The sequence below is a fragment of the Microcebus murinus genome, chromosome 6 (genome assembly GCF_040939455.1).
Source record: "Microcebus murinus isolate Inina chromosome 6, M.murinus_Inina_mat1.0, whole genome shotgun sequence".
Classification (NCBI taxonomy): domain Eukaryota; kingdom Metazoa; phylum Chordata; class Mammalia; order Primates; family Cheirogaleidae; genus Microcebus; species Microcebus murinus.
In genome coordinates this window covers 10,227,993-10,244,218 of record NC_134109.1, presented here as the reverse complement: position 1 = coordinate 10,244,218, position 16,226 = coordinate 10,227,993, and the positions used below count along the sequence as shown (strand labels likewise).

Genomic DNA, 16,226 nt, shown 5'->3' with positions numbered 1-16,226 from the left:
AATAAAGACGGTTTAAGTTATATAAAAATCTCAAAACTTTCTCAGGAAGTTACTAAAAAAATGTGTCACATCAAAAAAAACCCCAAACAAACAAAAACTCTTAAAAGCAACAACAACAAAAAACAGAGATGGGAGAGAGAAAGAATAACAAGTCAAGGGGGAAATCTTGGTAAGAAAGAACATGTAACTATAGTACACTACTTGGCTCAGCCATAAACAGCCCTTACATGCCCCAGGTAATGGCAACACTAAATAAAGATGTACCAAATAATGTGATCTAACTATACTAGAAAACAAAGCAAGGTACAGGTAAGAGCAAAACCCTCATCTACTGTAACAACAAGCCAGTAGATGCTTCTAAATGAATTAAAAAATAAAGTATCAGCATGTTATATACAAATGCAAAGGTAAATATCAGGAAAAAAAAGCTAAAAGAGTTGAAAATGGCTACTTTTAGGGACCAAGACTTAGGGGACTGCTAGTTCTTTTTAAAAGTCTTATAGAATTTTTTAATTAAAATTTTTAACTTTAATTAAAGACAATTACTAGCAATAGGGTAGTTTGTTCTGCAGACTTCTATATCCACCTTCTTCCACATAAGCCCATACTCATGTAAGATTTTTCCTTTAAAAAAAATCCAGTTTACTGCCAACTTGAACCAAATGACTTTTAGGCATCTTGCCAGTAGATGCTTTAAACAATATTACAAGTTGTAATAGGTGAGAAAAGAAGCCTGCAGAGATTTTTCTGAACAAGGTCTAGACCCGTAAAATGAAATGATTCACATTTGGGTCAGCTCTTCCCTGGCCCTTTAAGCATCTAATTTAGCAGAGGACTGCATGGTGCCCAGGGTTATAAACTATCACACACATAGTCTTTATTATCTGTACCTTTGAGCTTTCAATGATGCCAGGGAGCTCATTAATTAGCTCATTTTCCATGGGGTTCTCGTTCTTCCAGATGGAATCTCTCCAAGCTCCCAACAGCTTTCAGCTTGGAAGGCTGAAATTCTCTCGGGAAGGAGAGACAGACTATAATCAGAATGGTTTAGGGGCCAGATCTTGGCTGTCATCGACTCCAATGTGCCATGCAAATTCTTTTGGCCATGCTGGAATTCTGTAAACTTGAAACCCACTGCTTGAAATGAGCAAGTCCTTGGCTTGCTACGGAAGAAACGTGATTCCTGGGGTAAGAATGATGCTGGTATGTCAAATGACGAGCTGTTACCGTGGTCAACGGTATTCCAGAAGGAATAGTGGATGAGCCTGAAGGTGAATAAAACTTCCTCATGGGGAAAATATGAGAACAAAACAAAGGTCGAGGCCGGGCGCGGTGGCTCACGCCTGTAATCCTAGCTCTCAGGGAGGCCGAGGCGGGCGGATTGCTCGAGGTCAGGAGTTCGAAACCAGCCTGAGCAAGAGCGAGACCCCGTCTCTACTATAAATAGAAAGAAATTAATTGGCCAACTAATATATATAGAAAAAATTAGCCGGGCATGGTGGCGCATGCCTGTAGTCCCAGACACTTGGGAGGCTGAGGCAGAAGGATTGCTTGAGCCCAGGAGTTTGAGGTTGCTGTGAGCTAGGCTGATGCCACGGCACTCACTCTAGCCTGGGCAACAAAGTGAGACTCTGTCTCAAAAAAAAAAAAAAAAAAAAAAAAACAAAGGTCGACAGTTGGCCTAAAAATTTTGGCTTTGTTTGAACGAGGACATTTTATCTTTTTTAAAAGACATTTGCGCGCATGCCCAGTGGAAGTTTCCTACAAGAGGTGACGGCTCTGGACTGGGCATCAGGTAGTCTCTGACTATTCCTGGTTGGCTGTGTGACCTCCGTCAATCCACTCTGCCTCTCTGGGCTCAGCTAGACAAGATGCTCTCTGAGGCCCCTTCCTGCTAACAGTTTACGATTTTATAAGGGTTGCCTGGTACATGCTTTCTGAGGGGGACAGGGGAGAAGGAACCGATACAGTCTCCACAGACCTGGTCTTGGCAGGAAGAAGGGAGCAGAGGGCTGAGGGAGGTGGAAGGGAGGAGAACTGCCCTTCTCTGTCTGCTCTCAAAAAAGCACCTGCTCTGCTCTATCCCGGGTGCCTTCCAGAAAGCCTTTTCTAGAAACCCATTTGGACTGACCACAGGAGATGCCTGTCGCAGGTGCCCACAAAGGCTTTCTCAGGCGGGAACTTGCTGCTTTTTGTCACCAGCTCCAACATCAGTGGGGTTTTATCCCAGCCCAGCCGCTCCTCCTCGAGGCTTTTTGGCCTTGACGATGTGCACAGATGCCTCACTGAAGTCAGAGGGCAAAGGGCAAAGTTGGTGGCGGAGGCAGGGCGGGGGGGGGGGGGGTGTCTCAGGGCTCGCCCTGAGTCTGCCTGAGCTCTGCTCTTGCTGTGTTCACTGGTCTGGCCCTTCCCAGTCCCTTTCCTGAACAGGAGGGAGGGCTGCATCAGTGGAAAAGGTTTGAAAACCACAGCTCTACCTCAATCCAATCGATGCACAAGTGAATTAAAAATGCACCCCCCCAAAAAAAAACAAAACAAAACAAAAAACAACTAGAGTGCAAAAGATTGTGCTGTGGCTGACAGCACAGCCTTCACCTTTTCCCCCGGATTCTGCCACTCCCCATAGGTGCCTGCCCAGAGCTGGCAGCTTCCCGGCGCTCGGATTTCTCCCGACAAATGCTGCCAATGGCCAGACTGCGACAGGTGCATGGCCCCAGCACCTTCACTCGCTCACTGGCTCCTGGGCGCTTTCCTTCCCAGCGGGGGCTCAGCCTGGGGCGCCCACCCTCTTTCTCATCAGGCAGACCTTCATCTGAGAGGTAAGTAACTCGGGTTCATCCAGGACCTTAAAAACCTGCACGCGGGATGGGCTAAGTAAGACCCAGGTTTTGGCTAGACATTAGAAACGATGCTTCCTATCTGACCAAGCAAGGCACGCAAGGACGAAACCCCACCTAAGGACCTGGCTGCACACCTGAGTTTCGAGTACACAGCCAAAGAGAAAAGCATGCTCAGGCCGTACAGAAGAGAAAGGAAACACGGACAAAACCACAGCCACAGCGGGGAGAGGGGTCTAAGTTTCCTCGGAGGTCCTCAACTGTCTGCAGAGGAGAGCACCCTGCCCGGAACCAAAAATAAAATGAAGTAAAAAGAACCCCGCCCCCGGTCAGGGTCCCGTCTTGTTTATTGTGCAGACACGCGCATCAGAGCCTGTTGACGTCGAGCTGTGGGAAGAGCAGCAGGCAGTACACCAGGAGCCACAGGAAGAGGATAAAGTACATCATGTCCGGCTGCTGCACTAACTGTGTCAGCGAGTCGCTCCGTGGGCTGTGGCTCTCCTGCAGTGTGGCTTCTCCGGAGTTGTTGGCCTTCCTACAGAAGGAAGACGGAGGAAAGGCAGTTACGAGCGGGTCCCCGGGAGAGCGGACCCCGCCCGGTGCTACCCGCGCCCCGATTCTCCACGCTCACTGCCCGCCTGGAGAACTGCCGGCTTCCCAGTGGGGCGTCCAGGGAGGCCCCGCACCGTGTGCGCTGGCCCGGGCAGAGGGTCGGGCCATCGGGTGGCCCACGGAGCCTTCACACGCACAGCTCATCCCCACGACACTAGGCCGGAGGCGCTGTCAGCCCCATTCCGCAGATGGGAATACTGAGACTCGTAGGGCGAGTGACCTGCCCAAGGCCACACGAGTACTCTGGGCTAGGGCCAGCACCTGAGCCAGGTCTCCCGGGACACCTTCCTTGACACTACAGTGCCCTCAGAGAGTTCACCGTGACACAGGGTTAGACACCGACAGCCCGCTGCCATTTGCTAGGGATGGAGGGGCTTCATCTAAAGGCCGGAGCACGCCCTGGTAACAGGGAAGTTCGAAACAGCCATCGGAAATGAATACACAAAGACCCTGCCCCCAGTTTTGGTTTGGGCTTTGGAATATTACCTTTAAAATAATTGCTAGATTCGATTTTTTGTCAGATTTATCCTTTCTGCTTTTATTTGATAGGAGGTCATGTTAAAATGACATTTCTCCTTTGCCTGGGGGACAACAGGAAGCCCAGAGGGAGGTGGGGGACCAGGGAGGGGCCTCCCTCCAGGCTGCACGTAGAGGGGACCGTAAGCCTCTTAGGGTGCTTTCAGGGCGTGGGACGAGATTACCAGGAGCTGAACTAGCCCCTGACACAAGGAGTGAGGGGTGGGGCGGATTACACCTGTGCCGCCACCTACAAACTGATTCATATCCTGTAACGGTGGAGGACAGAATCTCTTTTTAAGACTGTCTGCAGAAAAAATTTAAGCTACATTTTTTTATTACAAAGTGTAATAAACACTCAATGTAGAAAACATGGAAAACACGCCTGCATTTCTCAATTTGGCAGGTTCTATTTTCACCATCTCTATCTCATAAGAGCAAAAAGTATTATTTTCTTAGGAGAAATAATGCCTGGTTGAAAACTTGAATTACTATTTCCATTTTATGGCAGGGGAGGGAAGCTTGTCTTGCCTCTTTTCTAGGAGCCAGAGGGGTGGAGTTATAAGGACCACACTCCTGGGCAACATTCAGACTGAGGCTTCCAATTCCAGTAATCTAAACCTTTCTAAGCCAACTCAAATCCATGGCAAAAAAGTAAAAAATAAAACCAGAAAAACAAAAACTAAAAATTAAATGAAGTGATTCTCTCAGAACTATAAGAGTTTCAGAAATTTGTCTGGTGTCCTATGTTCTAAATGGGCAGTTTTATAGCAGTTCAGCTACATTAGATTAGGCCAGCTAATTTTCCAACGGTAAGAAATACTTTCATAGACATCCTGGCATGTTTGCATTCCCTCTTCATGTCTGCTCTGATGCCATAAAACTGTAAAATCAGCTCAGTGAGCTTCTGAGTATTGTACCTGCAGTGGCGACACAGAACGAACACAGTTGTCAGGTGCGACAGCACGATAGGACACACAGCATTGCAAGATCACCACCTCTTTTCCTGCCCGGCTCTAGCTTTGATAACCCATCTCATGCCACTGCGTCATTTAAATGCAGCTACAGGCTCTTTTTTTTTTTTTCTCTCACTGCATGCTTAGTATACTTAAAGTTGAATCAGCTGCAGACTCTTAACCCGGTCCCAGACCCATCTTTAAATGGACTCATTTTCTGAGCTGCGGCCCCTAACCCCTGTCAATATTAATTAATATCTACTTTTCCCTCCCACTCATGTTAAATTTACATTCATTTTCTCTGCAACAGGTATTTTCTTGCGTTATCCCAAGTTATTCTTATGGTTATCGACAAAGCACCACTGGACAGTCTCACCGCCCCCATAAGGTAGGCTGCCTGATCGTAAAAACAAATTTCTTTTTTCTCCTCCAAATCCCACCAAAACTTGAAGTAGAGTCAAGCAACCAACCTGGTTAATATTCGGTTTCTTCTGTCATCCAGATCTGCTGTGTTCCTCAATTGAACATAGCTACAATGATCCTACAGTGAAATTTATAAACAAAACCCCGCAACCCCAATTAGTAAAGATGAAATCTCTGAAACAGAAAATAAAATGATTTTAAATACACAAAGCCGAGCACGCCATGCTTTTCTCAGTATCGTCAACATCTAGCTCTAAAATCAAACCACTAAGCAATACACATTCCTCTGCTCCCTCCCCCCAGCGCTGTGAACGGGAGAGGCTGCCCCTACCTATAAGTGCCCTGAATCGGGCGTGCTGCACACCACGGGGCCGTCGGGTCCCCACACGTGGGGGGGCTGGGCACTGGGAGCGTGAAACGGACCCTCTACTCGTGTTGTGCCTCTGTCTCTGGGTGACAGCTCTGGGGCTGGGTGCAGGGGCCAAGGGGGGAGGGGTGTCTTGGATGCATTTTTACAACAAAGAGGCCTTTGGGCTTTAAAATCATCACTTTATTCACATCCCTTATTGCCCAAACCGGGCATCCGATTGGACTGTGCTTAACGACAAGGTTTCAATTTGTCTGTCTTCTATCCAAAAGTATAGTTGTTGCACGCCAGTGATTTCAAAGCTCTGGGCTGGGGAGGAGGAAGGACGGAAAGGAACTGATTAGCGGGGGGGCCGTACGGAAAAAGAAGAAATTCAAATACTAACCGATTCCAAAGACCTATTAGTATGTCGTCGAATGTAAATACTGGAGTCGCTGTGACTAGTCCTGAAAAACAAACACACGTTTTGAGTTGGTACCACCTAGAGCTCCCTGTGGCTCAGTTGTCAGGTCATCCCCCATCCCGAGCCTTCACATGTGGATTTAGGCAAGTGATGACTTCAGACTCGGGGACGGAAATGAGAAATTTTATCCCATATGCCCACTTTGGTCGGAGAGCGCTTATATTAAACTAGTAGGATGGCTATTAGGGACACACACTGGGCCCTCGTCTGTAAGAAAAAACAAAGTCAGGGTTTCAAATAGAAAGCAAGCCACATACTCTTATAAATCATATGGTTTGGGGCAGGAAAGGACCTCTTTTCCCAAGCATCCCAAGGGCTTGGGACTTGCCGGAAGTCCTCTGCAAGTTAGGCAGACCTGAGCCTGGGGCTGGTATCTGGACTCCCTTTCCAGTGCTCCTTCCTGTGTGCGTTGCTACACTATGTTTATCTAGGTCTCAGGTGTACCAACTCTTTTACTTTCATGCACGAGAAGGCCAATTTTCCACCTGTATCCTGAGGCTGCTGTGGAATGTGCCCCTGCCTTTGAGCAGAGCTGGCTTGCCCAGGGCTGAGGCAACAGAGGCCTGGGCTGTCATCCTGGCTCCCGGATGGTGAGCTGGCCATGCTGGCCTGGCACTTACATCTCTCATCAGTCTTCCTCATCTGCAAAACGGGTCATCATTACCACCCCACCTGCTTCATGGAGCGGGTGGGGATCATCGTGGACTGGAGGGGAAAGGGTTTGGCCCCGTTTTGCTGCTTGCTCAACAGGGGAACCAGGTGTTGGGGGTTGACACACCTGGCACAGAGACAGCCACCTCCGTTTCCTCAAGGCAGGAAAAAGGCACTTAACCCGAGAGTTTGTTCCCGGGGAATTCACCATTGGCAGCCTCAGCATTCCTGCCCACTGTTGTCCTGAAAAACCTCACCGAGCTCTTCCCTTGCACTGGGTGCATTTCCAGCTAATAGTTATACTGAGCACCTACTATGTGCTGGGGGCTGAGCCAGGCTTAGGGAGCCGTCAGTCCTTGTCCTCAGTCCAAAAACTGGGCTAATTTTCCCTGGATGGCATCACAGCACAGAAATAAAGCAAAATGCACCTACAAAGACAAGAGACCCTGCTGCCTGGAACCCAGAGTGGTGTCCCCTGAGAGTTGGCCCAGACACTGCAGTACCTGGAGATGCAGAGGCATTCTTTCCCCACATGTCTGTCATGTTTTCTAATACAAAAGCACATCCCCATTAGAAGGGAAGCCTCATCCTTCCCCTTCCCCCCCTTTTTTTGCAGCACGCTTTCCTTCAGGTGGCCGTTGTGTTGGACTACCATCAATATGACACTTGCAGTGGGTTTGAATCCCGAACTCATTCTTTCAGCAAACATTCATCCAGAGCCTACTGTGCGCCAGGAACTGGGCCAGGAGCACACTCACCCATTTATTCGTCTACCCAGAGAATTTTTACTGAATGCCAACTGCGAGCCCGGGGCTGTGCAAAGTGCTGGGCTGAGACGGGAACTCTACATACATGGTCTCTGCCTGGCTGGCCCGCTGGCCAGGGCTGGCGGAGAAGGCAGATATGGTAAGTGCATTCTTACACAAGTGATTATAGAAATTATAATTTTGATAAGTGAAGAAAAAGAGTGGGGGCTACAAGAACATATAAAGGAGGATCAAAAGTAGGAGGAATCCAAGAAGGCTGCCTGGAGGAAGTGGCAGTAGAGCTGAGACCCGAAGGCTGAGAAGGAACAAGCCAGGGGGACAGGCAGGGGACAGCATCCAGGCATAGGGCAAGTCTTCAGGTTTGAAGGAGCTTGGGGTGGGGGTGGGACGTGGGGCATTCAAGGAACCCAACTGTGGCCACAAGCCTGGTGCAGGGCAGGTGGAGGTGAGGCTGGGCAGATGGAGGCCGCAGGGGTCCTGCAGGCTCTGGGACAACAGGCCTTTCTGCAGGGACCCATGAGAAGCCACACAGGGCAGCCAGATTGAGGAGTGGCCAGAAAACACCCTGCTCTTGGAAGGACAAGTGCCCAGAGCTCAGTCCCATTCGGTAACCCTGGGCCAGGTGTTGACTTCTCTGCAGCTCAGTGTCCTGGGGGTACAAGGTGGGGGTGGCACCTCCTCCGCTGGAGCGAGCAGGGGAAAGGGCCTGGCACACGGAGGGGCTCAGGGTGCTCACTCCTGCACACACTGAGCACACCTCAACGCCACCTGCTAGGCGCCAGCTGTTTGCTCAGGCTGTTTCTTTCACCTGCATGCCTTCCTGCTCCCTCTCCCCAGACTAGACCCCAGCTCAACCTCAGTTCAAATGACATCTCAGCCCAGGCCACCCCGACTCTACCTGCCTCCGAGATCCAAATCGTGAGATCCGCCCTTGCCTGGCCCCTCTCATGTCCCGCCCCCCAGTGCTGGCAGAATGCGTGCTACCATCTCATGCGCCTGGCTCTGTCTGGTGGGCTTCTCCCCGTCGAGACTGAACCTCAATAACCTTCCGCTGCAGCCCGCACTGCTCGCCCCACTTTGGGTGACGAGGGACATGAAAAGAACGTGCACCTCGGCGTCATTTCCTCTGCCGGGAGGTCTTGTTTGGGAAAGCTAAGATGCGGCCCCAGCCTTCCGCGTCTGCCACAACCAGGCACAATCCCAACTAACTGTGTGTGGGGCGACCCTGAGAATGAACAAGGACATGTGTGCCATGTGCCCGAACACAGCAAGGCCTTGGTAGATGGTGACCATGGTGGTGATGACGGCAGTGCGGACAGACCAGGGTCTTCTGACATTCAGCAGTTACCCATTTTCCCCGGGACAAATCTGGCTCATCTGGTGGCCTTGGGCTGACACAGCAGATGTGTGGCATAAGCTTCCTGTGGGTCAGCGGAAGCTCCTCGTCCTCTCTGCTCCCTCCCTTGCCCAAGATAAACCAGCCATTCTTACTCCCTTGGAACCGAACTTGTGGGAGAAGCCACATCATTACTGTGAACGTCCAGCTTCCGTGTGCCAGAGACTAAAGGTCTCCGTGCATGTGCTCCGAGTCGGGAAGAAGCTTCTCGATGCTGCAGTCTGGTCTCCGTGCGGCCCAGCACGCAGCTGCCCGGCGCCATGGGGCAGCCGGCAGAGGCTCCACGTCTGCTCCTGTCACTCCCAAACCTACCTACGGCTCAGCCACCGGCTGCTCCCCGCTCGTTCCCTCCCAAAGGCACGCAGAATGAGGAGGGGCGTCACGTCGTTCCAGTTTTGCTCCTTATGAGCAGGTAACAGTGAGGGCGTGGTGGGGGAGCCCAGGTGCACAGAATGAGGATTTTGTAGGAGTCTGTATTTCCCCTGCCGTCGAATCCCGCCCCTGCACCCATCACATCAGAAATAGAAAACGGGACGAGTTCAGAGAGAAACTCTCTGGGGTGAAAAGATACCTGGAAGGGATTCTGTGGTCGCTAGTGTCTTCTTCTAGGTCATCTGAGGATCGAACAGTCCCCGGTGCTATAAATAATGAACTTTCTACGTGGTCCACATGTTTCCTTTTTTCCTTTTTTTTGCTGCTGATTGATTTTTCCGTCACCCTTTCTTCTACAGGGTTTGCTATGTTTTCCGAGTTTGGGGGTTCCTGGGCCTGGAAGACAGAACAACCCAAAACAAGTCAGCACTTCAGGCTGCGATGCAGAGCACGTGACACCACCGGGCAGTGCTCCGCGCGGGCCCAGCTGGGGTCTGTATCTTTCACGAATCCTCTTCATGGATCCCTCCCAGTGTGGACCCCCACCCCAACTCCTGCTCCCTGTGCAGAGTTCAAAAGCTGCTACAAACTGCTCGAGTAAAAACAATATAAGATTGGGTTTCAAATCCTGGCTGAGTCGGCTATCTGACCTTGAGCAACTGACATCATCTCTTTGAGCCTCAGCTTCCTTGTCTGTCAAATGGGTACAATAATTATCTAGCGTTTATTTGGTAAGAAAGCTTCTTTGACTACTGTCTGCACCAGGCACCCTGAAACCCATCAACAGAAGGTGGGAGTCCCAGAAGCCACCTCTCACTCACTCCTTTAGGGCTGGAAGAACCTGTTCAACAGGTGTCAGAACAAGAGGATCAGAGTGGCCAGGCCAGTGTGTCCCAGGAGACAAAGGTCTGTGCAGGAATGAAAACCACTCTGGGCAATCGGAAGCAGCAGTGCTCCTCCCCTCCCCAGTGTGCCAGTGCACCTCACATTCTCCACACGTCCCCAAACAGTCCTGCAGTAAACCCCTGTCCCCTGCACCGGCAGGCCCTGGCAGGCCTTGTGCTGGTCTCCAGGGTCCAGAGATTAATACACACATGCCTGCTCTCTCCTGGGACGGAACAAAACCCGTGGAAACCGGATAAACACTCCAAGAGAGAGTTGTCCAAAACATGGTCAGCTCTAGGTGAGGGAGCAACGGTTCTGCTGGGGGAAAGCTAGGAAGGCTCCTGGGAGGAGGTGCCGGCAGCACTGGGCTTTGAAGGGTGACTAGCTGCTTGCCAAGCGGCAGGAGGGGAAGGGGGTACCAGATGCTGGGACCAGCCCAACACACCCCGAGGCAGTGGAGAGCTGGGGGTCTGGGAGCCAGGGAGGGGCCTGGAGTGGCAGGAGGCGAGGAAAGGGAGGGAGACCGAGAGGGGTGGGCAGCCAGGCTGGAGGGGGACGTGCCTTGAAAGTTGTGCTGAGAAGTCTGGACTTTAGACTGGAGACAGGAGCTGGGAAGTGGTGGGATGAGCTTTGTGTTTTAGAGGCATCCCAGCTGTGGAGGGGCGGAGCTGGGGAGGGATGGGAGATAAGGGAAGGGGCAATGGGAAGGGCCGGGGGTCCAGCCAAGGCGATCTGTAAAGCCCGTCACTTTCCCGCCACAGCTTCTGCATGTAGGGACCGTCCTGCCCCGGTTCCAGACCCCCTGCCCAAGCACACGCAGCCTTCCTGGATCTGGGTGACAGTCTCCCTCTGCTGAACCCCCAAGTCCCTTGCTGGGCCCCTGTGATGCCTGATGCCACATTCGCTCACAGTGTACAGGTCCTGGGGGACTGGGTGTCTCCAGCAGCAAACACTGACGGCAGGACTTTGCTTCCTGCTGCGTCTTCTTGGCACTGCTAGACGCGCTGCTCACGCCAGACTGACTGCGCAGGTGCACCTGCTCTGAGGGGCCGGGCCCAGGCCCCTCCCCTCCTGGGTGCCCTGCCTGCACTGCGTCCCTCAGGGCACGGCCGGAGTGGTTTGGGATCCACCTCCTGGACTGCCAGTGCTGCGGTGGGGAGCTCTTATTAACACGGCCTGAGACCAAGGCCCCGGCACCCGCTCAGCTCCGGGCCAGATGAAGTGGGAACACAAGTGGCAGATAAGTGCGTGCCTCTCCTCATCCTGTTTACACAACCCATGTCAAACCACAGACACCAAAGATTAGCGCCCAGCAGGCAAAAGGCCTTTAAAACCGAGGCTGGTGTCCAACAGGAGCGCTCCCTCTGTCCCTGCCCGGCTGCTGCAGGAGACGGGGGCTGCAATTCACTAAGTGCATGCTAGACGTTAGCTACGGGTATGATTTTTTTTTTTGAGACAGAGTCTCACTTTGTTGTCCGGGCTAGAGTGAGTGCCGTGGCGTCAGCCTAGCTCACAGCAACCTCAAACTCCTGGGCTCAAGCAATCCTCCTGCCTCAGCCTCCCAAGTAGCTGGGACTAGAGGCATGCGCCACCATGCCCGGCTAATTTTTTCTATATATATTAGTTGGCCAATTAATTTCTTTCTATTTATAGTAGAGACGAGGTCTCACTCTTGCTCAGGCTGGTTTCGAACTCCTGACCTTGAGCAATCTGCCCGCCTCGGCCTCCCAGAGTGCTAGGATTACAGGCGTGAGCCACCGCGCCTGGCCGGGTATGATTTTTAAAATCATTACTGCTCCGACTCTGCCGGACCCTCTGACGACGTGATCCCACTGGATCCTCACGGCAGCCCCGTGAGCAGGGCCGGGACCGGCGCCAGTGAGGCGCCAGCCCTGCACTCCCCCGAGCCTCACTGCGGGTGCCTTCTTGAATTTGGGGCCCTGAGATGCCTCTGAGGGAAGCCTCCTCATCCCTATTTTCCAGAGCAGGGAGCTTCAGAGAAGTGCCAAGTCCCGCGGGCAGGGCCCGGCACTCCCAGCCCCCGCAGCGGAGTACCTGGTAGCTGTCCACGGGGTCACGCTCTTCGGCCTCCCTTTGCTGGTGGTCCTCGAGGGGGGGCGGGGCGGCGGGCTCCAAGGCCGGCGTGGCACCCTCGCCACCACTGTCGAGATGCAGCTCCTGATCGCTGGCACCGGGGGTGCCCTTGCCCAGCACTGGGGACCTATAGCCGCTGTGGGAGCCATCGCCCCCCTCCTCCCGGGAGTCCAGCTCACGCAAATAGCCCTCTGGCTCCTCCAGGTCCATTTCCTCGTTCTTCAAGTCCTCTGAGCCTTCCGCGTAAGCCTCCAGAACTGCAGCCAGGGGCACCTCGTAGTGCGGGTAGTAGAAGAGCTCGTGGGGAATGACAGAGACCTTCGAGAGGGGCGGGGAGGGATTGAAATCCAGGCCCTCCTCGCTGTGGCTCCCCAGGGTCTCCAGGCTGACGCTGCTGCTGGGGGGGTTGGAGGGCAGCTCCTCGCCTATGCTCTGGAGGCCCACGGCCTCCCCCTCCTCCTCCCCTCCACCCCGGCGCCCGGTGGACTTCCTCTTGGCCTTTTCACACGCCTTTGGCTTTATATCCGCCGGCATCTCTTCCAGGGCCAACGAGTGGCCTAGAACGTTCCGTTCAGGGCCCCGAGGAGGCTCCTGCTGCTCGGACTTGGCTTGGGGCTCAGGCGAATCTTTCCTTTTGTGGGCGGACTTGGTTCTCTTTTTCCCTAGTTTTTCAGCATTGGCCTCGAAAACCTCGCCCTCGGCAGGTTTTTTCTCATGGGGCGAAGGAACCTCCTTGAAAGCCTGGCTGGTGGAAGCAAAATCTATTAGGTCGCTGTTAAACTTTGAGGCTCTTAATGGAATGCACTCGAAATAGTCTTCTCGGTCCATGTCCTCGACGGTCTGCAGCTTCACTTTGATCTCCATGGAGTCGGCCATGACGGTGTTTTCCTCAAGGGCTGCGAGGGAATGACGTTCTTCGCCGGGGCTAGCTGCGCTCTCTGGGGCGCCGTTACAGGAAGAACTCGGGGAAGACTGAGAATCGTCGCTCTCGCCATCTGCCAAGGAGGTGTCGCCGCCGGGGAGCTGGCCAGAGGGGAATTCCAGGGTCTCTGCGGATTCCTGTTTCGGCTCCTTTTCTTCAAGAACTTCGACTGCCAAGCTGGGTCCCCCCTGCTTCAGCACCTCCTGTGCCGCCCTGGGGCTCCCCTCGAATCGGAAGTCTTGGCTGTAGAAGGGGTCCCTGCTGCAGGAAGCCTCCCTGCAGGTGTCAGCCTCAAAGTGGACAGTTTTCTTGATTGGCAAAGAGTTGAACCTCCGGCCTTCCTTTCTGGATGCTAAAATGGAAGATTCTGGAGATGGCTCATTGACGCTGCTGCTCTTATTCCCTATGCCCCCCTGGAGGACCTGGTTGATGATCTCGTGCATGAACTCGGCGGAGCTGTCTGACGGCGCGTGGCTGGAAACACCGTCCAGGCAGAATTCCTTCATGCTCTCGGGCTTGTCACAGACGAACACTTTGGAGGGTGGCGGGTGGCTGGTTTCGTGGTTAACGGTGTAGGCACGCTCCCCGTTTTCAGTCAGAACAAAGACTTTGCCCTCTTGTTCAGAGGGGGTTTCTTTGATACGGACAAAGGTGGATTCAATAGGAATTTCTTTATCTGAATCCAGAAAATCTTCCTGAGAAAAACAAAACAAAACAGGACAACATAAGAGTGTTTAAGTATAACCTATATCTACCTCTCAAAACACACACAAAAAAGATGGGAAAAAGCCCTTCAAAATTAATGCAAAGCGTTCTGATTAAGGTGTAAATGGTCACGAAAGACTGTCACTCCTGCTGAAATGTGAAAACAATAAATAAAAACGTAAAAATATCAAATACTCTGGTTTTTAAAAGCTGTGGATGCAAAGATGTGTCAGTGAATGAAAGTCTAGAGAAGGACGAGCCTTCATACACGAGCGGATTTCAGCTGCTTCATCCCTGAGGATCGCTGCCCAGCCGGGGCGTCCACTGGTACAAGGGCCAATCCCCTGATGTGAGGCAAGACCGGCCAATCTCTATCCATTGTGTGGGCTGGCGTGAGAGACTAAACGCGGAAGGGCTCCAAACATGAGACCAATTCTCCACGTGTACTAATCATCTCACGCAGGGACTTTTGCTGTGTAAGAGGCAGCTAGGGGTAGGGCTGAGAGAATGATCTTGGTGGCATTGCAGTGCTTGGTTCTCAATGCAGTGACAGAGTTGACCTCATCCTCAAAACGTTTGAAAGCAGAGAGCTGAAATGGAATAAAACTGCAACATAGTTCCTATCAACTCCTGATATGATCAAAGTGAGCAGCTCCTCATCTTAGGTGCCTGTCTGGGAAAGGGCTATATTCTCCGAGGGGGGAAAAATCTACTTTAATCCCTACTGTTCTTTCATACACCAGGTCTGGCAAAAAATAAAAAAAATTTCAAGACACGAAGAAGCAAGAGAAGAAAATCCATAATCGAGAGAAGCAATAGTCACTAGAAGTAGACCCACATACGACCCGGGGTTAGCACTAGCAAACACTCTATTTAATCTACACTACAGGAAATACAAAGGTAGTTCTTCAGGCTGAATGGAAATGATCACAGAGGGAAGCCTGGATCTGAAGGAGGGAATGAAAATGATAATTATATGATCAATATAAAAGGCTATTTAAAAGTTTTTATAAAAAGCCTATTGAATGTTTAAAGCAAAAATACTAACAGAGTATTGGGGATTAAAACATACGTAGAAGTAAATGACAATAACACCAAAAGGAATGGAGAGGAGGTGTGTAGAATTATACTGTTGCATATATAAAAATACATAAAATATGCATTGTACTTAAAAGTGGTAGTATTAATTCAAGGTAGGTTGAAGTATATTAAAGATGAGTATTACAATTCCTAGAACAGCTACTAAAAAGATAAAACAAGGAGATGTGGATACAAAGCCAATAAAGGAGATAAACAGACACACACACACACAAACCTTGAATAATCCAAACAAAGTTTTGAAAGAAAGGCAAAGGAACTTAGAACAGATTAGACTAATGGAAAACGATCAAGATGGTAGCTTAAACCCATAGAAATGGATGAGAAACACGCTAATTAAATATCAGAGATTGTCAGAATGAGTAAGAAACATGACTCAACTGTATACTGTTTACAAGAGACATACTTTAAATATAAGCACACACACACTGAAAGAAAAAAAGATCGGAAAAAAATGTGTCATGCAAACATTAATCATAACAAAGCTGCTATGGCCATATTCAGACAAAGTACACTTCAAGACAAAGGGAAATTTCATAAAAAATAATACAATAAAGTCATTAAGAAGATATAACAGTCCTAAATATCTATGCACCTAATAGCATAGCATCAACATATATAAAGCAAAAACTGACAGAACTAAGAGGAGGAGAAATAAATAAATCCATAATCATAGTTGGCGATTTTTTAACATCTCTCTCCCGCACTAATTGATAGAAAAGCAGAAAAAAAAATCAGTATGTGTACAGAATATTAGAACAGCATATTAACATACTAATAGCATATTAAAGGATGCCAATTCTTTAACTGCATAAGATACTTTCTTTTCAAGTGCACATAGCACATTTACCAAAAGAAGCCATATGTTGGGCTATGAAGCTGGGTGCAACGTCAGGGCACAGCAAATGTTTACTGAAATGAACTAATTCAGCTGAATTATTAACAACAGTTCACTGGAAGTCTGGATAAGCTGAGGAGTCTCATGAGTATTCCCCTGGGGTTGTACATGGATTGTTTTGCAGTGATGCACGGTGTTCTGCAAACCTAGATGAAGAATTCTTTCTCCAGATATTGTTTCTTACGCAACCTCTATTTTTCCAGCCCCAGTCTCTGACTCTAGCACTGGGGAGAGACCCAAGTGTCAGATGTGTGGAGTCCTGGC

The 16,226-nt window shown here is 50.7% G+C and overlaps 1 protein-coding gene across 4 annotated transcripts in view; it reads right to left on the bottom strand.

Annotated features, from left to right (window-relative positions):
* Positions 1-3,166: 3,166 nt before the first annotated feature.
* The window catches only part of CLMN (calmin), a 96,097-nt gene continuing 83,037 nt past the window's right edge, over positions 3,167-16,226 (bottom strand). The window contains exons 9-14 of one of the 4 annotated variants that reach the window (XM_012755377.3): positions 12,301-13,956; positions 9,560-9,756; positions 6,097-6,157; positions 5,392-5,462; positions 4,789-4,885; positions 3,167-3,368 (exon numbers count right to left, since the gene is read on the bottom strand). In XM_012755377.3, coding sequence (XP_012610831.1) covers positions 3,204-3,368; positions 4,789-4,885; positions 5,392-5,462; positions 6,097-6,157; positions 9,560-9,756; positions 12,301-13,956 — 2,247 coding nt within the window. In that variant the 3' untranslated portion in view covers positions 3,167-3,203. Of the gene's footprint in view, positions 3,373-4,788; positions 4,886-5,391; positions 5,519-5,872; positions 6,021-6,096; positions 6,158-9,559; positions 9,757-12,300; positions 13,957-16,226 lie in introns of those variants that run through there. The other 3 variants (XM_012755378.3, XM_020285622.2, XM_012755382.2) reach the window with 3 other exon arrangements.